General features: G+C 39.3%; 1 protein-coding gene across 2 annotated transcripts in view; it reads left to right on the top strand.

Annotated features, from left to right (window-relative positions):
- The window catches only part of LOC138045748 (CAP-Gly domain-containing linker protein 1-like), a 310,682-nt gene that overhangs the window by 212,172 nt on the left and 73,268 nt on the right, over positions 1-25,242 (top strand). For both annotated transcript variants that reach the window (XM_068892354.1, XM_068892353.1), the window contains 3 exons: positions 7,442-7,548; positions 8,378-8,501; positions 22,616-22,689. In XM_068892354.1, the coding sequence (XP_068748455.1) occupies positions 7,442-7,548; positions 8,378-8,501; positions 22,616-22,689 (305 nt within the window). The remainder of the gene's footprint in view (positions 1-7,441; positions 7,549-8,377; positions 8,502-22,615; positions 22,690-25,242) is intronic.

The following is a 25,242-nucleotide window of genomic DNA, read 5'->3' as shown; positions in this document are numbered from 1 at the left end:
TGGCTTGGGAGCCGATGCCGGTGGTTTCTTAAAAATCGGCTCTAGAAGTTTGTAGTCAGTCTGTATGTTCACTTGCTTACGACCATAGACATTTGCGTGCATGCACGCATGCACCGCGCACCGGTGGCTCAGTTGGTTGAGCACCGGGCTGTCACGCGGGAGGTCGTGAGTTCAACTCCGGCCGGACCAACACTCAGGGTCTTTAAATAACTGAGGAGAAAGTGCTGCCTTTGTAATTACATTTGCAAATGGTTAGACTCTCTAGTCTTCTCGGATAAGGACGATGAGCCGGAGGTCCCGTCTCACAATCCTTCAATGTTCATAATCCTGTGGGAAGTAAAAGAACCTGCACACTTGTCGCAAAGAGTAGGGCATGTAGTTCCCGGTGTTGTGGTCTGTCTTCTGTGGTATATACAGAGGGCCATGTGTTAGAAAACTCATTACTGGGTTAATCATGTATTACCCTCTCAAAATAAAGAATATTGTATTGTATTGTATGCATCAAACAGCTACAGGCAAAAACAATCACCAACAGCTCCTTCTCAATCTGGGCATACCGCGACTCTGTAGGTGTTAGTGCAAGAGAGTCGTATGCCACTGGCTGCCCATTCTGCAAGAGGGCCACTCGAAGCCCAGTCTGCAAGGCATTGCGCTGAATACTGACTTCATCTTGCAGGGCATTGCGCTGAATACTGACTTCATCTTGCAGACTGTAGTATAAATGCAAGACGGGTATGCGTGACCGCGTCTTTCAGGTTCTTAAATGCGGTCTGTTGTGCTTCATTCCATGCCCACATGACATCTTGCTGTGTTATGCCTCTTAAGGGCTTGGTAATGTTCGAGAGGTGCAGAAGAAACTTAGCCAAGTACTGTGGGAGACCCAAGAGCCACTGTACCGCTTGTTTGTCTGCGAGAGGTGGCATTTCTATTATTGCACGGACCTTGGAAGGGTCTACCTTCAGTCCCTTATCTGTAGCCATATGACCTATAAAGAGGACTTCCTGCTGCCTTAGCCTCAGCTTATCGGCGTTCAGTCGCACTTTTCACTCTTGGCACCTCTCTAGGAATGCAAGTAGGTTCTTGTCATGATCTCTGACGGCTTCCTTGAACATGTCTCCACATGTCCATGTCCTTCGGGTCAAGGCATATGTGCGGTTTGCCGTTTTTCTTAGGGACGGCTGCGATAGAACTGATCCATTTAGTGGATGCATAGATTCCTCATAGATTATGGATGAGAAAGTAGGAGAGAAACCCTGGCAATGCACACCCTGATGAGTGGGCGACCACGAAACAGGCTTGTAGGGATGAACTTATGCTTTATTTGTTTTTTCTTCCATTTCAACTTCGCTCTACTTCTATGTATTGAGCACTTTTATACGAAAATCAAGTTTCACTATATACATTTCACCAGATATATATATATATATATATATAGTTTGTGTAGAAAGAGTAAACAGCGAACTTTTTCCGTGGCCAAAACTCTTTAATAAACGTTTCGCCCTTCGGGCTTCCTCAGTATAGAGTGTACAGGGTTAAAAATACTTGGAATAAAAAGCTGTCTAAGGCTAAGACTTAAATAGGCTAAAAAATTTACAATGCAATCAAAATAACAAATAAGAACAATAAAAACAATGATGTGAGAAAAAAAAGGTATTAGACCACTAGGGTATTACATAATAATGTAGAGAAAATGATGTAACAAATTCCTAAGTCAAAGCCTTTGAACAAAGGCGCTTTCTAGCTCACAATGCCATTTCATAACAGGATCCGAAAAAAAGGCCTTTGAATGGTTCATAACAAAATCCCAGTCATCAGAACGTGAACTCAAGCATTGTGTGCTATACTCTCAGCCCCGTAACAAAATCCTTGATTGAGCCTTTGAACAAAAGAATCCCTCAATATATATTAAATAAAAAATAAAAAGGAGAACACTTGTGAGTGATGAAAATAAGGTGTTAATTGTATCTTATTCTATTCCTAGAGTGGAATTCTGATCTTTTATTCAAACCGTAAGGTTGAAGGGTGCAAAGTTGTGCACTCCAGAAAGCTTCTGTTGTAAGCAGACGATGGTCGAGGCTATTTTGATCGCTAAAATTACCAATTTGTTCAATGATGACGAAAACGAAATCCGACAAAACATGAGTTTCTTTGTTAAAGTGTATCGCCACTTCACAAGTGTTCTTCTTTGTGCTCATGGCCGATTTGTGGTTTCGAAATCTGACTTTAAACTCGTTAGTTGTTGATGCTATATACTGAACATTACATTTGTTACAAGTGATCAAGTAAACAACATTTTTAGATTTACAATGAAGGTGTTGTCTGATGAAATATTTCCTGCTTGTACAAGTGCTGGAGAAATGATTCGATTCTACTAAAAAATTCTTCATTCAAAAAAAAAAATATATATATATATAATGAAGAACTGGAAATCCAACGATGTAGTCACGAGCCAGTACGAAATACTGACTGATCCATTTTGAATGAAAAACACATATGCTGTGAGTGGGAATCAAACCCGCATTCCCTGGCGCATTCCCTGGATTACATGTCAGGTGTGCTAACCACTGCACCATCACAACAACCCTGCTGGAAACAGAGCAATCAGAGAGGTGATTTGTTAGCCGCGGGGCTATTCCCACTCACGGCATATGTGTTTTTCATTCAAAATGGATCAGTCAGTATTTCGTACTGGCTCGTGACTACATCGTTCGATTTCCAGTTCTTCATTCTAAATATATATATATAAATATAATAGTTTAATGAATGGGACTAGTCGTTTGACATTTGCCTACAGGCCTGTTTCGTGGAGGCTTTAAGCTTCCACTCTTCAGGGCTTTTTTATTTAAACTGTGTGTTGCCTGCAGTATGCCCTGAAGAGTGGAAGCTTAAAGCCTCCACGAAACAGGCCTGTAGGCAAATGTCAAACGACTAGTCCCATTCATTAAACTATTGTAACGCTCCCCCACTTGTGGGTGTAGAGCACTCTTCGTAGGATAAACTTGGACACCATAAGGTATATATATATATATAAGTTAAAAGAGGCCAGTGGACGGACAACTTCTGATGACTTAAAAAGTAAAAAGATTTAATGCAGTGTAAAACGTTTCGGTCGTATGAGCTTCATCAGTTACAGTGAATAATGATTAAAGAATTCCTTTTTATATGTTTACAGTGTTAGTTGCTTGTCTCTTAGGTATACCACATATATGTTGAATATATATATGTTGAATATATATATGTTGAAAAATACGGTGATGCCATGCCTCATGTAATATTAAATAACTTATGAAGACTTTTAAGGCAAATTGATTATAATCGAACATCAAACGTTTCGACGGTTAGGGCTTCATCAGTGACTGATAAGTTATTTTACAAGACAGAATATATAACAAGTAGAGAACAATGATCTTTGGTAAGGTTCATTAAGTCTGGTAGTGTATGGTCAGGACACGTCCAATACAACCATTCATGATGGTTTCAGTGTTATTCTTACTGATTTCGAGCGCTTCAATGATCTTGCATGTCTGATGTTGTGGAGTGTTGTTATGTAGAATGTCCCATGAGATGTCTTTAAGCATTGCGTATTGGTATGTCTAACAAGATGCTGATAAATAGTTTGTTTTTCCATCCGTACCTGTTCCTTGATTCTGGACCCTACAGTTCTACTTGTTTGTCCTATGTAAACTAAATGACAGTGTGTACATTCAATTATGTACACGCAGTTCTTAGATAAGCATTTGTTTTCCTTCTTAGCTAATGTGCAGGTCTCACAAGCCTCGGGACACTTTTGTTGTTCCTTTGGTGGTCTAAAGATACTTGATAGCGGGCGACCAGTCATATAATGAACTTTGATATTTTGAATACCGGATTGCTTGATTACTGCTTGCGTTTGTTGTTTTAGGACCTCGTTGATAAATGGGACGCTGGGTCTTGTGCTAGTTCTTGTTCTGTGGGTTGAATATTTCATGTCCGTAGTGTGTGTTTGATAGTAGAGGTCACGAATCGTTTGGGATATCCATTCCTCTTATGCAGCTTAGTGATTCAACCCACAGAACAAGAACTAGCATAAGACCCAGCGTATATAAAAGTCCCATTCATCAATGAGGTCCTAAAACAACAAACGCAAGCAGTAATCAAGCGATCAGGTATTGAAAATATCAAAGTTCATTATATGACTGGTCGCCTGCTATCAAGTATCTTTAGACCACCAAAGGAACAACAAAAGTGTCCCGAGGCTTGTGAGACCTGCACATTAGCTAAGAAGGTAAACAAATGCTTATCTAAGAACTGCATGTACATAATTGAATGTACACACTGTCATTTAGTTTACATAGGACAAACGAATAGAACTCTAGGGTCCAGAATCAGGGAACATGTACGGATAGAAAAACAAACTATTTATCAGCATCTTCTTAGACATACCAATACGCCAATGCTTAAAGACATCTCATGGAACATTCTACATAACATCATTCCACAACATCAGACACGCAAGATCATTGAAGCGCTCGAAATCAGTAAGAAAAATACTGAAACCATCATGAATGGTTGTATTGGACGTGTCCTGACCATACACTAGCAGGCTTAATGAACCTTATCAAAGACCATTGTTCTCTACTTGTTATATATTCTGTCTTGTGAAATAACTTATCAGTCACTGATGAAGCCCTAACCGGCGAAACGTTTGACGTTTGATTATAATCAATTTGCCATAAGAAGTCTTCATAAGTTATTTAATATATGTATATATATATATATTTTTTTTTTTCACAAGCATCCAACAAATTGTTTAAAAAAACTCTCTCGGTAAACTTATACTTGAACACAAGAGAAAAGACAGGTTTTAAACAACACCTATATTTCGGTGGCAAACAGCTACCTTCATCAGGGTGAATGACCGGTACACCCTCAAGCATTCTTATGTGATGATAATACAAAAGTGAGGTAACAAATCATGCGCGCGCGAAATAATGAGAACGTATGTGTTCGTACATGATATAATAAGCTACAAAAAATGGCTACCGAATACGACCCTAGCGACAATTCTGGCTATACAAAAAGTCATTCTCGTTAAGACCCAATGGTCGGATGGTTCTATAAGTCTAAGTCTATAAGCCCACTGGCCTTCCTTTCCTATTATACACTTTATCTATCCACTGAATAGACATATCATCCAGCCCGCAATGCCCCTGTGGCCAGAAATGCCTGTAGATTAAGTCATCTACGCCTCTGTTTCCTGATGCAAGACGTGAGTGTCGTCTCATCCTACTCTTGTGGTTATTAAACCTAAGCCTAAATTTAGTTGTTGTCGACCCTACATATTGTTTACAGCAACTTTTACATGAAATGAAATATATATATATATATATATATATATATATATATTTATTTATTTATATGTACAGTATATATATTTATATACGATTTCTTGTGCATCCTGAAGTCATCGTATCTGAAATGCTACAATCGGTGACAAAATTAGTTGAGACAGTTGCCAACAGAGCACACTGGCAACGACACATTCATTGTTTGCAAAGGAAACTTGTCCAGAAAGTACATTTCCGAGATACCCCTCCCTCCCCCACCCTAATCATTGTTGTACCGCTGTCGACAAGGCTCGTGGAAAACAGAAAAACACAACATTGTCCTGGGGGTTCGGGGGAGGGGGCCATTTGCGCCGCCGAGCTTGAAATCGACTCTAAAGGATAAGAGTGTCTCAACAATTTTGACGCCGATTGTCTGTATGAAAAAACTTTGTATGAAGTGTAATGACGACTTCTGGTAAGCGTTTTTTTGCATTAATATATGAAATATACACATTTCAATAGCGTTTATGCGTTGTCATGTCATATAGGAATCAGAACATGTATAAATCACCTTTTTCTTTATTATGGTGGTGTAGCAGTCACTGGTATGATTGCAGACATTTCAGTGTCGAACATGGTTTTCACACAGAACATTTCTAACGAGATAAGGGCATGTATACGCTTGCCATCTATTTGCAAAGGGCGGAAAGTGAATGATATTGTCAGGGAAAGTGATATCTCACGGGCTTCGATGTACCGCATTCTAAAAAAAGAGAAATTTTAATGCAAGTAATCACTACCGAGAACGTCAATTACAACGGACAAAATGTGGATGTCGAACGCGCAGCGAAGTTAACTTCACACCACAAACGCTTATTATTGAGAGAAAGGACATCATACTAAATAATGACAATTTCAAGACGATTTGTGCAGTGTTTTGGATTTGACATACCTTGAAATAAAGTGATACTTTCGGAACATTGCGTGACGTTTAGCATTCCCTTTTGAAATTCACCATACATAATTCCATTTCAACTTGTTACAAGGGATATGACCCATTAAAAAAGAGGGAAATATAAATAGCAAAGACAGTTTATAACTCCTGGGACAAAAAAAGAGCAGCAAACAGTGCTGTACTCTGATTTTAGGAACTCCGCGGAGGAGTGGCCACGAGTAACCTCGAGTAACCATAATTAACAAGTAGAATAATTACATTATCTTTTTATAATAATCTTGTGGTTACTCGTGGTTACTCGTGGTAAATGAAAAAATATTGTTTCTTTACTCCCAAAAACATTAATTTTTTTACCAAAACCAGCTCTGCAAAGCATCTGCGACAAGGTGGAAAGTATTTTTGCACCGACGTAGCAATTTGAGCGTGGAAAGTAAATGTGTTCCCCGGCTTTAACAGCCACCATGTCTGTTTCGCGTTCATCTGCGACACCACTTCGACCAACAAAATCAGCTTCTTCTGATCAATTGGAGTTAGAGGCATAACCCTTTAACAAATCCATACTTTAACGCCACTGACAAATAGCGTATTAAAGAAGGCAAAAGTGAACAAGTCCTTTGCACTTACGTCACAATCTTCGCTTGGCACAGGACAACGCATTTTTCACACTCGAAAACGAGAATAATAAACTATCCGCAATTTTTTAGACCTGTAAAAAGTCTTTCACTCATGTGGTCATATTGACGGACAGACTGGACTATAGGTGCCCGTATAAAGGGTATAAAGGAAGTTTTCTGAAACAGACAATCGGCGACAAAATTAGTTGAGACAGTTGCCAACAGAGCACACTGGCAACGACACATTCATTGTTTGCAAAGGAAACTTGTCCAGAAAGTACATTTCCGAGATACCCCTCCCTCCCCCACCCTAATCATTGTTGTACCGCTGTCGACAAGGCTTGTGGAAAACAGAAAAACACAACATTGTGCCGGGGGTGCGGGGGAGGGGTCCATTTGCGCCGCCGAGCTTGAAATCGACTCTAAAGGATAAGAGTGTCTCAACAATTTTGACGCCGATTGTAGCATGTGATTATGTATTTATTTACTATATGCCCTTGTAGCTTATTTTGAGGCCCTTACTCTGAAGACATTCAACCCACTAATGATCGTAATACTTCATCAAGGTTGAAGCCACCAGTCATGCTGCATCCTCCAAAGATAAACAGCTTAATTTGATGAGATCTTCAGCCTCAGATTCAGAGAAGATGGTTCTGAAGTTGCAACATGAAATGTATGTATCATGTGGGGTAAAATTTTTATTAAGATATTCCTTTGACTTATGTGTAACTGCATTCTGTGCAGGTGAAGCCATTATTAGGTCCTTATCTGGTGAAAGGTTAACGTTTCCAGAAATAGGCCTTGCGAAAAGCAAAAGAGCCCATTTATTTCCTGAGACAATGCTTTCTCACCAAGGAAAGGCGTATGCAACTAATAGTCTGTCTTTATTATCAAACCTTGTAGCATGTATTATGTGTGTATGAAATAATAAAACATGCCTTTGATCCCGTCTTTTTCAAGCCTAAAGAAAATTTGAATTTAACTGTTGATGATCCAATAGAGTGTCACATTTGAAAACTTAAATTGATATAACTTTGAGGTTTCCGAAAAGGATAAAATGGCTTCACTTAGCTTCTCCATTTTGCTGGAGCTCAATTTGTGACAATTAGACAATGATTTAGGTTTGTTGAAAATAATGCACTTGACTTTCGCTAACACTTTCAGGATCCTGCGAGACTTGCTTTATAGCAAAACAACTAACCATTCCTTTTTCACACATTATATACACCAAATTGAGTGTTGCACCAAAATGACATCAATGCTACGTGGGATTTAAACTTTATCATACTATAATGACAAATGTATCACATTTAATTTCATTTTTATGTGTTTTGATCCTTTCAACAGATTTTTATTGGGACAGCTTAATTTGTCTTCAAATTAGCGTGTGGGTTGTCCAGTAAAAAGAAAAATATTTCAAACTTATAAACAATCATTTTAAAGGAGTTTTGTTAGTATTAGTATTAGATTTACTTGAGAAATCGCATATGCTTTTTCCTCAGGGAGGAAACTGTTCGGGCAAAGGACAAAGTGGTTCAAAGTGTAATAAATGACAAGGACAATCTCCAAAGACTTGTTGACAAACTTCAGGCATGCAATGCTGAGCTTGAGACGGAGAAAACCAAGGTTTGTTGTAGAACGTTTCAATCACAAAAGAGCACACACAAAACATGCGATTTTAAATCTGGCTTTTCTTAATTCTGGCCCATCTATCCACCTGTCGAACTTTCTACGTACCAATAGGGAAAATGTGGCATTCCTGAATGGAATCTACCTATGAGCCTCAATCTCTGAATTAAACCCATCTAAGTGCTAAAGCTAATGATCTGCTTTGACTTAGCTAAGGCTGGACTATTATTGAAATTATTGAAAATGGCTGCTCCCTATATATGTTAAGAAAATAGGAGAAAGCTGCAAAACGCAATGACTTGTAAAAAGTTCCAAAAGTTTTTGAAGAAAATGTGGCAGCGTTTTAAATAAATCAGACGTTTCGAGACGCTTTCTCTTTTTCAGTGGTTTTTAAAGTAACTGAAAGCGTGCGTCATAAGGGTAAGGTCGTAGAACATTGAAGTCTTCGTTTAACTGCCTGTAACAATAATTGTAACAGGGGTGTAGCATGGTTTTTCAGTTTAGGTATGCACAGGAAGGCGTAGTGAAACGAGTTCCAAAGGTGCCAGCCTCTAGGGGTCTGCATGCACCCCCAGAAAAGGTCATTTCCCATGTTTTCCAGGGGGAAGTCATATAAATCAAAGCATGAAAAAAAAAACCCATTAACTATTCATTCATAACTTTGTTGTTTATTTGCCAACCTTAGGTAAAACTAATAAAATGGAATATTATACTAGTGTATTATAAACTGTAAATGTGTTGACAGGAAAACGGCGGGACATTCTCCCTTTACAATAGGAAAATTCCGAAACTACATTGGCAACATCTACAGTATTGGTATGGGCTACTTCAGCACCCTTTCTGAAGAACCTCGAAAAAACTGGTTGGGGTGTTTTCCGTACCATGGTGGGAAAAATATAGCGGTAAGGAAATTCAGAGTTGGGGTGTCAGGCATTGGGATGGGGCGAGAGGGAATGATGTCATAGGACCCAGACCTCTCACATTAAAAAATGGAAACAAAACAGGATTTTTTAAAGAATTTAACGGTTCACCTATTTTTAGAAAAAAAATGGGAAGGGTACATCCCCATAAGGGCAACCACTCCCCACAGACGGATTAATAATACAAATATTTACAAAGTAGAGCTCCGCAGTGTTTGCAAAGTTCTGTACAGTATCTACTCAGTCTCATTTCTTTCAAAAAATGGTGCCCTGCTTGTGCACCCTTTAACTTTTTTCTTTACATCTTGTCGTCGTCTGACAGGAGTACAGCGAGAAGATGAGCGGTAGCTTCATTGTCCGAATTCAGTTCATTGTCCGCCAGGAAACCATGAGCATCCTCTTCAAGTTCATCATTTTCAGCATTCATAGACTTTTTATAATTTGCCAAACCATCCATCAGTAAAAAGGATAATGTATCGAGTAAGTGACACATAACACTTTGTGGAATTCATATTGTTCTGTAAATGTAGCGTTGCATGGGTTCATTGGATGTAATCAACCACTGTTCGCGAGGTGTGCTGTGAAAGTAGTGTCCTAAAAAACAACTTTGAGCGCAAACCCGAACCAAGGCAAAGTACACTCTATCCACGTTAACGAGCCTACTGAACAAACGAGCACTGTACTTATTGTTTTATTGCAGTTTTTGTGAATTCGGTCACTGGCTGAAGCCATCCTCTCGTTTGTTAACAATGAGTTGAAGCGTAATACCTTTTCTTTGCAGGATCATTCTCTGTGTTTTTCGTGATACCGCCTTTTTTGTTGTCGTAAGTTTTCTGGATTGGCATCTTTCCATGCACAGACCTTCTCCAGAGCAGCTTTTTTTCAAGATTGTTCTTTAGAAGGAGCCATTTCTGCTCTATAATTTTTTTCCTGTTGCTTGTCACCTATAAGATTTCCCACTAGAAAAATGAGGATTGCCAAATGCAATGCTGCCACATGATTTTGCGCCAAGAAAAATGACCAGAACACTTGCGTCCCAGAGGTTTTAACGCCATCATGTACATTTTTCTTATCAGATAAATCAAAAATACGTAGCAGATACGATACGGTAGCTCAAATGAGAAAACATCAGACAGTTGATCTTGTGGTGCCAGTTCGAGTCCGGTTCCAGTGCGGATGGGCGGACTAAATTGTTTTTTTTCCTAGTCATTGATGAAAAAATTTTGTTTCTTCTGTTTTTTTGTCAAATTTGATGTTTTATTGTGAATATAATAAGCAAGTCATCTACTAATTTTTAGTCTGGAATCTTGAGTATAGGTCCTTTTCAACACCTGTCACAAGGAGGCAAAAAAATGACGGCATTGGTCAACGGACTGTTTGAAATGGTTTTTTTACTGAAAAGGGACAGGAAACATACCAGGGAAACAATTTGAAGCCATTTAAGAACAGCAGCTGGAAAATAACATGGAGAAATTGAGGTTGATGATGAAGATAAATATTTGTATACAAGGTGTTTTTTTGTGAGCATGTGCTGTATTAAATGCCACTTTGCGCCACCTTTTTCACGATGAACACCATGCTACATTATCAAATGAAAATTCAGAAAGATTGTTTAAAAAATTTCTAAAAAATTCACTGAGAATTTATTTTTTAGCTAAATGTGATGATGATCCAAGCCATCGGCAAACTCCCCGGAAAGAGAAAGTCATGCAAGCTAAACGTAAACACAAGGTGTAATGTTTCTTTTGTAACATATATTATTTTACAATATTGAGATCTACCTCAATCGAGGCAGGCACACAAAAACTGGTGGCAGTACCAATGCCTTCGGTTACTGATCAGGTGAAACTGCCCACATTTCGGAAACTGGAACCAGTCTCAATTGGATCAGGACGGCAGGTTGGTGCTGGGGTGACGGCGTGCACGGTCTACATACACATGGCTAGGTTTTCTGCAATGAAACGACAGGATCGTATTTAGTCACAGGGCAACAGCCACATCGTGAGTGAGTCGTAGGATAACTCACCAATCTCCTTCACCAGGGATTTCACTTTATCCCGATGCTCTGCTCTCACCTTCTTCTTTAAAATAATCTCCTGCAGTTCTGGTGGCAGAAAGTCCCGCAAGCTTGCCATGTTGTAATGTAGGATTTGGGTCTCTTTGATTGGAGTGCGCTATTTTATACCGACCACCAGACCTCATTTTCAACCCTGCTGGAGATACCTCCCCCATGGGTACTTATCTTTCCACGCAGGGTCTGGGAAAGGTTTCCCTTGAAATGCCATGTGGGCTTGAGAGTCTCATCTTTTTTTCATCTCCAACAGGGTTGCTACCCTAGTTTCATAACACTATGACGACCCATGTTTTCAACCAGATGAAAAATGAGTCCCAATTAAAAAATATATGTAAATATATTTTCCAAAAGAAAGATGTTTGACTTGTAAATAAATAATGAAAGAATGAAATATACATATATGTAAATAATAAAGAAATCACACTAGGAAATGAAATAAATGATTTAAGAGAAAAAAAGGCCTATTGACAAATGGGAACATGGGAAGCGGCCTGGTGCTGAATCTTGTCCCGGTTTATGTCTGCTTGGGGTGGAATCTGAACTGTCTTTTTGGTGCTTTGGGGACCATGGGCATCTGTCATAATGGGAAGAGTTTGACTGCTTCTAGGAATCAGAAGGCTCGGTCCTAATGAACATAGCTGGTATCTCAGGGGAGTCTCGATTCTCGTCCACCGTCTCGTCTGGTAACATTCCACCAGGGTGCAAAGATGCCGCATAGGATGTCAGTGATGACCGCAGGAACCCACAGAGGTGAAGCATTGCAGGTCGTCAAATTAAGGTTCTAAATTAATGTTGGGAATCCCCTAGGTGGTAAGCCATAGCTGTTCAATCATGCCACCTTTGAAAGCCACCAGCAGACACTCGGAGGTGTTATACTGTTCGTATAAACATCGGACGTCATCTTTGAGGTCCTTGGCATAGTGATGCCCATCCTATACCCAGCGATAGTAGTGGAGTCTGCAGATTGCTAGGTGCAATAATCGGGGGTACGTTGATCTTTGGGGGAGAGATTAGGCCAAGACACAGATGGCTGGTAGTGGATGAAGTCTGTATGTTTCCCCGTCCAGTCAAACCATCCTAGTTCCCGAGGAAGAAAGGTGGTAAACTGTTTTTGTGTGACATCCGTGAGCAGCCAAAATCCTTCAAGATTGACCACCAAAAACACTTTACCTAAGAGGCATGTCTTGTATTGGTATTGGTAGGGTGGATAGTACAACGTGCAGGGGACTTATTCCCTGTTGTTATGGCGTTTCAGGGTAGGAAGAAAATGAGAATTTAACATCTTTAATAGTAAAAGGTTCTTCATCAGTCAATGGGGACTATAACAAGAAGGCGTACCCCTCCACCCCCGAAGTCTGTCCGATGAGGACTGTAGACCTTTTGGACCCTGTGGTCGAACATCGGTCCAAAGTGATGGCAGTTTGTGAACTCATCTTTAGAATATGGCTGGTGAGACAAGCGATGTTGGACTCACAGAGTCAAAACATAAACAATTCCCTCGTTCAAGGACTATGAGGTGCAATAGTAACCTTGTTGGACGATGCAACTATCCAAGAACGTGATCGCGATTTTTTTTCGTTTTCATTTGCCACTATACGACAACTCCTTTTCTCAAGGATTACGCGTCAGTCTGTGGTGTCAGAAACCGGACATGGTGACGGCTTTTTTGGACAACGTGGCTCAAAAACTGAATTTGGGGCAAGGATACGACACCAACGAGCCTTTTGAAGTCATTCTAAGAACAAATGACCCGGGCACGATTTGCCCATTCAATTTCTGTTGAACAAAAAAACCATCGTCAACATACCACAGGATGACTTGGGACTAATTTGTGCTAATGCCATCGTCACGGCTCGTAGACTCCACCTGGCCAGCTCCAACAACAAGGAATGGAGCCAATGGACCCAGCCAAGAAAATGTCAACGACGTGGTGACCAGGCAGCAAATGCATTCTAGGATGAGGTCAGCCTACCCCCAGGTCCAATGGGGGTCTTGGTCCAAGCAGGCCAAAAAACTATGGGCACCAATGCAACAATGATGAGACAGAGTGTAAAGTCAAGGGTCACTCTCTCAATGTGGAGGGGAATGGTGCAACTCAAGTATGGGGTTTTGCGCCAAAACACCTTGGACGAACTTAAAATGCAAAACGTGCAAGCTCGTAAAATCATCTGAAAATCCAAACAGTACAAGTTTCGTTCCCAGGCCACTCACAAATACTATCAACAGGTACTTTGACCGAGGACTGCCATGAGGTATCCTTATGGATACTGTCTCACCGAGAATGATGATGCTGAAGAGAATACTCCAGCCTCCTGTCAGATGACGACTAGAGGTAAAAAAAGTTGTGAGGTGCATGTGCATTTGTTTCTAAACTGAGTAGATACTGTAAGGAACTTTGCGAAAACTACAGAACTCTACTTTCTTAGTGTTTTCTGCGCCCTCTGTTGCAAATATTTCTATCTACTAAATCGTCTCCGTTGAGTGGTGCATCTATAAAGTCCTTGATTGGCCGTACTATAACCAATTCAAAACAATGCTTAAGTCACATACAAGTTTATCCACTCTCTATTAGCAAGGACGGTTTGATTTATGCAATAAGAAAAATTGGCATCCCCAGAGGACAACTTCGGTTCATTCAGTGATACAGAATTCAAATTAGATCTAGATTGTGATGTTTCTTGCTGCAAAATTATTGATAATGCTACCTCTTTCTATCAACTCAAAATCAAGGAGAGCTTCCTTATTGAGTGGTTGAAACCTGAACTCCACAAACACATTGATTATGTCAGTTAAGCATAACACTTTTAAGCTTTTACCGTTGTGTCACTTATCTTAGGTTGAATTATATCTACTTGTAACAAACATTTAATCTACAAAGAATCATGGTATATATATATATATATATATATGTTACACTCACTATGGCTAATGATGATGTTTGAAACATGTTTGTAATACTCAAAAGGGTGGTTTCAATTTGAAAAATATAAGAAGTTTAACAAGAACAATAATAATACCGTAAACACGAACAGATAAGCTGCACCTTTTTTCAAAAAATCGCCACTAGAAATGCAGGGTGTGGCTTTTCTGCCTTAACATTTGAAAAGGTGTCCTGAATTTTGATGCCAACTGAAGGGAGCATTGGTCATTGCTTTTGCAAGTTTGGTGGGTTTTTAAAGAGCGGTTGTTAATGTAACAGTAAGCTTTAATATTACAGTGCTTACAGTTGTCGCCGCTAAAAGCGTTATGCACCTATCATCGGCCATCCCCTGAGGGGGACCCCGGGCAAGGGAGGGGACTTTGTACAGGATGCTGTCGAAGTTCTTGATTTCTCCCTCCTTGAAGGGGACAGGGAGCAATTAAAGTTAAGAAATTCTCCCTCCCAGATGGGGATCATATTGAACAGCATCAAACCACAGTAAACTTGAGAGTATAAACTTAATAAGATGACCCAACTCAAGTGACTAGAAAACAGTACTTTACTCTTTTAAGAAAATTGCAACTGTTCATATCAATTACAATTTCAAGGGTTAATTTATTCACAAGTGATGACAACACTTCCACAAGTTTCAGTTTAAAATGTAAAGGTCATTTTCCACATGGTTTTCAATGTTCAACATTTTATCTTGCCAGATGGCCAGTTCATCATACAAAATACTACTGCTAGGCTTTCTTTGGCCTTACACAGAAATCTTTCTCACAATACTGAAAACAGTCCAAAACAAGTATATTTACCTTGTACAGACAATCAATCTATTGGCATCATAGACTATACAACAATGGCTGACATTTTAATATTCTTTTGTCTGCATTCAAATTAGCCTCACTAGTCTTGTTCAATGCAAAATATTCTCTCGATTTTTGAACTCAAGAATGAGGTTAGTTAAGCCAATTTGAATGCAGGCAAAAGAATATTAAAAATTAATGTCAGCCATTTTTACATAGGGTCTATAGCATTAATGCTAAACCTATCAAAAATACTGGTCAAGTAGAGCACATATCACAGTAGTACTCAAGCATCGCATCTGCATCTTCTTCAGTTATCCCCACACAAGAGCCATGGTACCAAGTTCTGCAAGAATCACACTGGATCATGAACCTGAAAAACAACAACCTCATAGGCTGGTATTAATATTATCATTAAGAGGACAGTGGTATGGAATTCTTGGGAGCGTGACACAAAGCCTGACCATAACCCTTCTTGCAGAATAGCATCACAGGATGAACCCCTACAAACTTTTTGCTATCATTGGAGTTTCCAATGTAACTGAGAATATTTCCTAAACAATCCTTCTCACCTGTTTCCCCAAGGTTGCATGCAGAGGCAGTTTACATCACCTGCACTTTCAATGTGTGCTAGAGAAATAGGAGCAACAGTGATTAATGGCCTATCATCAAAATGCACATAAGCAACTTCTTGGAGATAACTGTTGAGTACAGAATAAACAGCAAGTTTTACAAAAGGTTTAAACATTTTAGTCCAATCTAGTATAACCTTGTATAACAATGGAAAAGTGACCTTCACAGATTTAAAGCTGTAAGAAAATTTAATCAGCTTCTTCAATAAGAAAACAGAAAGTTGTCAAAGTGCCTTCAAACATAATGTACAAGAAAAAGTCTGCACATGAAAAACTTACCATCTTTCGTTTGTTCATTCCTGTTTGTCTTCCCCTCCTTGGTTTTCCTGGCTGTCGTCTGCTTATTCTTCTCCTGAGCATTCTTTCTAGCCCTTTGAATGTTTGTCAACCACATTTGCACGTCATCTTTACTTAGAAGGCACTGTTTGGCAAAGGACTGATCATCTTCATCAGAAAACCCATCAGCTTCTTTGGCAAATTCTTGAAGAATTTCTCTCGGAGGACGAACACTAGAACCAGGACCATTTGCCTTCACAAATTCCCATCCTTTCTCTGGTGACAGAAAATGTCCAACACAAGGTTCACTGCAACTTGCACACTTGTTACCCCATGATCTTTGTGGGTCAGGTATGGGTAATGGTAGGTAAGACAACGGTGGTCCACCTTCAAACCATAATGGCTCTTTGTTAGGACGACGAGCAACCAATAGGGGATGCACACAATCTTTCTCATAGCAGAGTAACAGCGTAAACGCGTAGTTAGCAGGCAAATTGCAGACCAAATGGCGTGTCCTTACACCCCACGCCTTAGCAAAATACTCATATTCTGCAGGATGGTTTTCCTTTAGTTCTGCTTTCTTCTGGTTGCTACCCCATAAGAAAATGCGCAGCCTCTCTCTCCTCTCTTGATATTTCTGGCTAAGGTTGCCTTCAGCACCTTTGACTAAATGAATGGCTTTACCACAACAAGGGGCACCATTTACAGCACTAATGTAAACATCAATTGCTGCTCCTGCTCCTGCTCCTTCAATTTGGTCCTATCCCGTTTTCCATTACTGTCACAGTTAGAGCCATTAATTGTTGAAGGAATAAATAAATTGGAATGCCCTAGAGCCAAGCACCCGTTTTGCAACTCACCCTTATTGAGATAGCTTCCACCAGCAAACCTGGAAGTGACGAGGGTACATATTTTGCCATGGTTGATGTGTCGCTCCGTCCACATGAACTGTACTTTCGCATGTGACGGTCTCTCATCTGTGGCCCCATCAACACGGACACACTTTATTTCTCTTGCCAATACCAATTTAGTTTCCTCAAACTCTTGCAGCATTTCAAGGTCAGCAGCATGCTGTGCTGCATTCTTCTGATGCACAGTGTGACCCTTGACAACTCTAACACACATTTCTGGGGTGGACACAGTTTCCATGAACATGTGTGATGAAGTTTGAAGAGTTGATGTGTACTTGTTCAGAAAATCTGTGTGGGTGATGAGTTCAGGTTTCCCAGCTTCAGAAAGAACTCTGTGCTGCTTGTGTGTAAATGTACTATCCAGCCAAAAGATTTGGAAAGCTGACGTTTCGAGCGTTAGCCCTTCGTCAGAACGAATAGAGGAATTGTTGTTGTTGTAGGTTTATATGTGTGCGGAGGAGCTTTGCTATTGGTAGAAATAGGGTGACGTGAATTTGTGAATAGATTAATGGATGAGAGGCGTTCATTGGTTCCGTGTGGATAGAGTGTGCCCCGTTGAAAAATAAATTTTTGTTCGAGATTTTTACGGCTTTCTGTGTTTCCGAGGTGCAAGGATTTTTAGAATTACATTTTTAAAAATACCGTAGTTGTAGTCAGGCGTGATAAAAATAATTAAAAAACTTGTCACTGCCTAAAAAATTTATGTAAAAAGGCGTTTCGGTCAAAATACTAATACTCAGCATAAAATGGCTTACGAATACAAAATGAGTTCTTAAAAGGCCGTAGAAACGTCACTTGGGATTGCCAAGGGCCTTGTAAATGTCCAGAATGTAAACGTGTTCATTAATGGAATTAGGTTTGCGAATTGAATGCAACGCTTCTAAAAGTGGGGAAAAAGATTATTTTTAGAAGCGTGGCATTCAATTCGCGAACCTAATTCCATTAATGAACACGTTTACCTTTTTGGTAGCCTCTTTGGCAATTAGGCGCTTTCTGTACTTCTTGAAAATTTGACATTGCTTCTTTACTTTCTCCTTCATATCTTTGTTCGTAGTTTTGGCTTGGCACAATTGAACCCATTCTTCTGGGTTATCACTTTCAGAGTCTGTAGTTTGACGTCTTTGTGCAAGATATGCCTGTCGTGACTGCTCAACAACGGCATCTTCTTCAGGTGTTAGGTCACTTGAACTCAGGAAGTAAACAAAATCCATCAGCAATGCCTCCTGTGATCCTAGAGACAGTCAGTTTCAGCTCTTCAACAAAAGAAAACCAGTTCAGACTGTTTTCACGTAGCACCAAAAGAAGGTGCTCAAAACTTGGGTAAAACACCTGCTTTTCCCTCATATCTTCTGTGTTCATCCTCCCCAAACCTCCACCGTCACTTGCTACTTCTGTTCATTCCCAAACGTTTCTTCTACTCAAGCCCTCCATGTCACTATCATTTTCAGTTCCCTCAGAAACCCTTGTTCTACACAGGTCCTCCATGTCAATTACTTCATTACTTCCATCACAAATCTTGCCACTCAGAGCTTATGCTTATGAAGTTTATGATGAAACAAAAACGAGGGTGGCATGCTACATGGCTACAGCAACAAACGAATGGATAATGGTAGCATGGAAAAACGAAATCCGCAAGGAACAGACATCACTGAAGAGAGAGGCGGAAAAGCAATGAGAAATGTAAATGCAATAGTATCATTTGGTGAAGGAAGCATATTATTGGTGAAGAAATATATACCGAATGGAATGTAGGATGGAAGAAGCTGAAAAAGATTTTGAGCAAAGGACAAAAAAGAAATAAACAGCAAAGTCTTGCAGAGAAGGAGCTCCAAAGCGAAATACCAAAACTATATACTTAGTGAAGACGACTACGGGTGGTTAAAATGTAGTACCAACCTAAGGAAAACATCGTTGATATTCACATTACAGGAACAGATGATAGAAGCAAAAGTGTGGAAGAAGACCAGGGGATTGGTGGATGATGACAAATGCCGACTATGCGAGCACGGAGAAACAGTTCAACACCTTCTGTCTGGATGCAAGAAGCTAGCAGGATCAGAGTATGTCAAACGACACAACAACACTCTGAAAGTGCTAGCAGTGAAGAGACAGAGTGGTATGCAGTGAATTGGGAACGAGGAAAAGTGATCGAAAATGATGGAAAGAAGTTTTTTTGGGACTAGGAACATCAAATGAGAACGAACTGTATGGCGAGAAGACCAGATCTCATAGTAGAAGACAAAGTAAAGAAAACGATACTGTTGATTAAAGTGATTCCAATGGTTATTGGATGTCTCGGAGGGGGAATGAAGGAATTGAAAGTCAATATGAAAGGAATATTTGATAACGGTAACGATAAAGAAATAGAATTAATAGCACATGAGATGCAAAAGACAGTACTTTGGGAGAGCGAATCTGTTAGAAAGATGTTATCTGGACTGTTGACGTGATGGCTACATGATGGGACAAAAGGGTGAAGAATTAATAGCAAACGAGATAACTAGAGTTAATAGCAAAGGAGAGGCAAAGACAGTATTGGGGGAAAGTGGATCCCTTATTAGAGAACTGGACTGTTGACATGAGGTGTCTTTATTATTCAGCTAACAAATTTTGGTAGTTTAAGTTTCCCCTACCCCCTCCCCCCTTAATTCCTTTTTCAAATTAAAAGTTTGGCAATAGTGAATGGGAAGTAAATTTTATCCTCTTCCACACTTCGTTTTGATTCGTATTAAGTTGTATGATGTTGAAGTTAATTAATGGCTATTATCTATACCTACGTTGTCTTTTAACCCTAATTTTCATCTGAATTTTTAAACATCTTTCAACAAGTGGGATGTGTGGGGGAGACAACTAGGCCTACTATATGGTGATGACCTTTCCTGTATTCTAGATTGCGGATATATTTAGTATATTTGAAATTTATTTATAGGAATGAGGCAAAATGATATAGTTGGTTTATGCAAGAAATAATAATAAAAATAATAATACAAAATAACGATAAATTTATAAAGCATGCACATGTGGAGGCAGTGTGGCCCAGTGGTTAGGGCGCTTGCCTTGAGATCGGGAGATCCCTGGTTCAAGACCCGCTCTGACCACTCGCTGAATTTGTTCCTGGTAGTCCCTGGTTCAACTTCCCAGCTGCACTTGTAAATAGCCAACTGGTTTGCCTCCGGCCAGTTGGGATTCTTAACAGTTGTTGTTGTTGTGTTCTGTTGTTTCGTTGATTGTTTCATTGGCCCTGAAAAGCCCCTATGGGGAGCGGTCAATTAAGTATGTATTGTATTGTATTGTATGTAAACCATAAATATTCTCAGGCGCTGATTACATTAAAATGAAAGTATTAAAATTATTAATATATTGTAATAAAATATTATCAAATGTTACAACAAACAGATATATAGAATTATTTAAAATAAGAACAAAACAATAAATTAGTAATTGAACAATATATAAATATAAAAAGTTAAAAGAATAGTCTTAAATTCTCTTTGAATTTTTGAAGATGTGTTAAATTTCAATCTCCATTTCCTCAGGTATATTCCCCTCTAAATAAAAAAACCCTCTAAAGTGGCATTGATTGGTAAATCTGGTGAAACACACAATACTAACAACAACAGGCCTATGTCTTTTTTTACAGACCATATCACAGCTATGTGAAAGGCTTATGATGGGCTGCTTTCATTTAAGTCTCTTTACGGGAACACATGAGCCCAACAGGTTAAATGGCTTAATAGCTCAGTTGGTAAAACATAGCACCAGCTTCACAGAGGTCATAGGTGTGAACCCTGTTGAAGCCAGCTAAATGTTTCCAGCGTCTGTAAGCAATTATTGCTTAAACTTGCCTAAACTGTTCAGAGAAATTAGAGGATCACTTCTCCCTTTCAGTTGAAAACATGTACTCTGAATAGGAAAAAATAGAGGAAGGGTGAGAATGTAGAACGTATTTGTCTGAGGCTGGGCAAGATTGTCTTTTTTCTACACATTTTGATTTTACTATCTTTTTGAAAGGTTTTTCTCTCGAACATTGACAATAATTCTGTTTTAATAAAAAGACGTCTATATGTAAAGTTACCCTGTTTTTGTAGTAACCTATTCATATTGTTTAAGTTGAAAAGTAAGCAGTACAATGTATATCCACCAGATTGAAAGTATGTGTCTCGAGAGTGTTCGAAAGAAGCATACAGTTTAAACTACCAACAATATAAATTTTATTATGTTTATTTTGAGCCTGCCTTTCTAGATAGGTAGTGGGTGCCCATAGCCATCACAGTTTTAACTGCATCCGTCTATAGGAACAAACAGTGAACTTCCAGATGATGCAAAAATATTGCTAAAAGTGATTGAAAACATGTTATGGCTGAACTAAAAATGTAGAGGAAGATTTTTTGAAGCAGTGCATCAAGCAATCAAGAAAGTAAATAATATCAATAACAATAATAATAATGATAATACTTTAAGTCGCCACTTTTCTACCAGGATAAAGGAACACACGGAAAGCGATAAAAACTCGCATATTTTTAAGCATTTTAACGCATCTCCATTATGTAAGAACAAATACTCCCCTTTGTGCTTTAGTATTCTGGATTCTGCCAGCAACTCAATTGATTTAAAACTCAAAGAAGCTTTTTATATAAATAAGATCAAACCGGAACTTGACAAACAATTGCAGCATTACAACACTCTTCTCACGTTTTTTAGTTTACACCTTGAAGTTTGGTGTCACGCTGTAAATAGTACCCGCTTTTGTATTATGTCATGTTGTAGTAATTTTTTCATCTACCCATGCCAAAACATGTCTTTTAAAAAAGTTGTCTATTTCTTACAGTTTTTATCATTTTTGATACTATTGCGACCTTATGGAAATAATGATAATGATAATACCAACTTTTTTCATATAATTCAATGCAAGGGAAGGATACCAGAGGTCATCCCTATCAAGGGTATCCGCCCCCAGCTGGATGTAATCGACTAAGAGTCGATTTTGATGAGAGAGGAAAACCGGAGTACCCAGTGAAAAATCCTCAGAGTCAGATTAAGATTGACTGAAACTCAGCCCACCTGCGATCTGAGGCCAGGGTTGAACCCGGGTCCCAGAGGTGGGAGACGCGGTTGATAACCGCTAAACCACCCTGACCTCGTGGAGTCTCTTATCAGCTGTCAAATTCTGCTCACAACATGGTAATTATCCTACCAAATCTCCATAACGACAAAAAAACAGACTTACTAAGGGCGAGTGGGTAGAAGCCAGTCAGCTTTTGTTAAAAACAATAGAACAATTGAAATTCTGTAAATAATCTGATGGAACTTATGTGGTCATCATTTCAAGGCTTTTATTCTCTAGATCATACTTTTTTGAAAGGTTTTATAAACATTTAAGTAAGTACAGATCCCTGTCCACATCCCCCCCCCCCCTCCGCCCCCCACGAAAGTTGGCTATCCTTCTGTCTGACCATATGAGGTGAGCAGCCCAGCACTGTCTGGATAATTGACTTTTCACTTTTCATTGGTATATTTTTTGGTAACACTTTTTGTGAATTTTTGCATATTCTTTTTTGTGAATCTACTGCAGTTTATAGAAGACCTGGAGAAAGCAAAGTGCCAAATTCGTGACCTGAGTTCCCAGTCAAGGAAAAATGTAATGAGGTACTGTATTCGTATTTTTTGGTGTCATCATCACACTGCTATGAATTTCCGTACCTTGCACAAGTTATGTATACTCTTTTAGATAAAAGCATTGCTTTTCAATTATTTCAGTGCCAGTTTATATCGGAGGCAGTGTGGCCCAGTGGCTAGGGCGCTTGCCTTGAGATCCGGAGATCCCAGGTTCCAGACCCACTCTGACCACTCATTGAATTTGATCCTGGTAGTCCCTGGTTCAACTTCCCAGCCGCACTTGTAAATAGCCAACTGGTTTGCCTCCAGCCAGTTGGAATTCTTAACAGTTGTTGTTGTTCTGTTCTGTCGTTTCGTTGTCTTTCATTGGCCCTGAAAAGCGGTCAATTAAGTATGTATTGTATTGTATGTATGTATCATTCTCCAATATTGCGGGTTGCAAAAACGTCATTTACTTTTGCTATTCCTCATCTCAATTGCTGTCATTGGGGATCATTGAACTTTAAGAATAAGAATAGATGCTACTTGTCTCCAGTGTCTAATTCAGGCACCCAACGCACCAACACCCTACATTGGCATCTACCTTTAGGTATGAATGAAGAACTTCAATGACCGCCACCTAGCAGGCTGCACATGTGACTTAAGGCTTGAAACATTTTGACATTTTAAAATCGTCTTATCTGTTTTAATCCAGTATTGTCCAGAATGGCAATACATTTTTACCTTTTCTTTTCTGAAGGCATTCTCACATCGTTGATGCCTAAAGTACCTTTTCACAGTAACTGGCATTGTGGTCAATTAATAGCAGAATTGCAGCCAACATGGGCTGGGTCCAAGCAAGACAAGCAGGCTAGCTGTGCTGGAAAGATACATGTACCTGTGTGCAATGGATTGGACATTGTTGTCCTCCTCTGCATTTGTGTCAGGATATAGTTGACACGTTCAACAGTATTCTGCACAGGGCACTTCACCTTTTGATGTCATCAAGAGGGCTTGTGTCAATGCATCTGATGTCCTATGGATGATCTATTGTCTCGGGTCACTTGTTAGCCAACTATAGGAAGCCTTTTACAAAGGTGGAGTGGAATCACGGCAGTTAGAAATGCAGTAACTTGTGAAAGAGAAGCATGCAATTCTTCTGTTTATAAGTACAAAGGCGAGGTTATAAAGGACAATAACCCCAAGCGGTGGTGGATAATTAAGGTGAACCCTTACTCCCTGTCATTGTATCTGCTTATGCCAAGCCTGCAATTGACCCAAGCCAGTATAGTCCTCAACTATCAAGGTGCTAATTACCTAATCCATAGCTGGACAAAGGAAACTGACGACAGTGGCACTACAGTTACAGTTTGATATAGCCTACTAGAATTATTAATGGGATCATAAATTTCCTTTCTGATCATTTTCAGAGATTAAAACCCTCAAGGGCGTCCTCTTTGAGTTGGGCGCTATGCCCTCAAAACTAGGCTTATGGCGGTTTCTTGTTCTTATAAATGATTAAGCAGTTTATAATCACACACATTCCAAATGGTCCTTTTAAACCCCTGGTCTGCTTCCAAATTTGCAGAAATTTCTTGTGAGTGTGCTTATCAAGAGGGTATTGCATTGTAAATGTTTTGTTATTTAGACAGTATTGTAATGACTTTGAATTGACCGTCAAAAAGGAATCCACATTTTTTTTATTTCAACGAACTTTCCACGGAAGATATAAGTTAGACCTTTAGTAAGACTGGCAAGAAATCGTGTTCATTGGATCCCATGCCAAGTTCCCACTTGCTCGAGAATGATCTTTATATTACTTTAAAATGGTTCACGTCATATTTATCACATCGTTCATAGTGTGTTACTGTCAATGGGAAGTCATCAAGGCAATTTAACTTGAATTGTGGAGTGCCTCAGGGCTCATGCTTTGGACCTCTGCTATTGAACATTTATGCCAGTGGTATATTTGATATTGTGCAGAAGCATCTACTGGACATTCACTGCTATGCAGATGATTTCCAACTGTAGCTTGCATTCAATCCAGATTCCAATAAAAGCAATGGAAAGCTGCTTGGTGGTTATTTAAAAGTGGACTGGATCATATTGTCTAAAGCTGATTGATAGTAAACTCTGTTTCTCCACTATATGTGTTGGAGAGTTTGATATAAATGCTTTTTCGTCAGTGAAAAATCTAGGTGCTCATTTTGATGCTATATTTTTCATGGTGACACATGTTACAAAAATGTGTGGCGCTGCTTTTTTCCATCTCCACAACATAAAAAAATCATACCACGGATTACGAAGTACCTGTCTCAAGAGACTCTCGTACATGCTTTCTTGACAAGAAAGATTGACCATTGCAATAGCTTCTGTACAGACTCCCTGCATGTCAATTAACTAAAGTTCAAAGCTTCCAGAATGCTGCCGCACGACTCATCTTCAGGAAACCGAAATTCTGCAATATAACTCCACATTGAAGGAACTTCACTTGCTGCCTGTTTTGTATTTACATACATACATATTTAATAGAGCATTCCCCATAAGGGCTTTTCAGGGCCAATGAAACACAATCACAACAGAACAGAACATTCAACAACAACT

This window comes from Montipora capricornis, chromosome 4, assembly GCF_036669925.1.
Source record: "Montipora capricornis isolate CH-2021 chromosome 4, ASM3666992v2, whole genome shotgun sequence".
Lineage (NCBI taxonomy): Eukaryota > Metazoa > Cnidaria > Anthozoa > Scleractinia > Acroporidae > Montipora > Montipora capricornis.
Note: the sequence above shows the minus strand (reverse complement) of the source record. Positions and strands in the feature narration are given on the sequence as shown.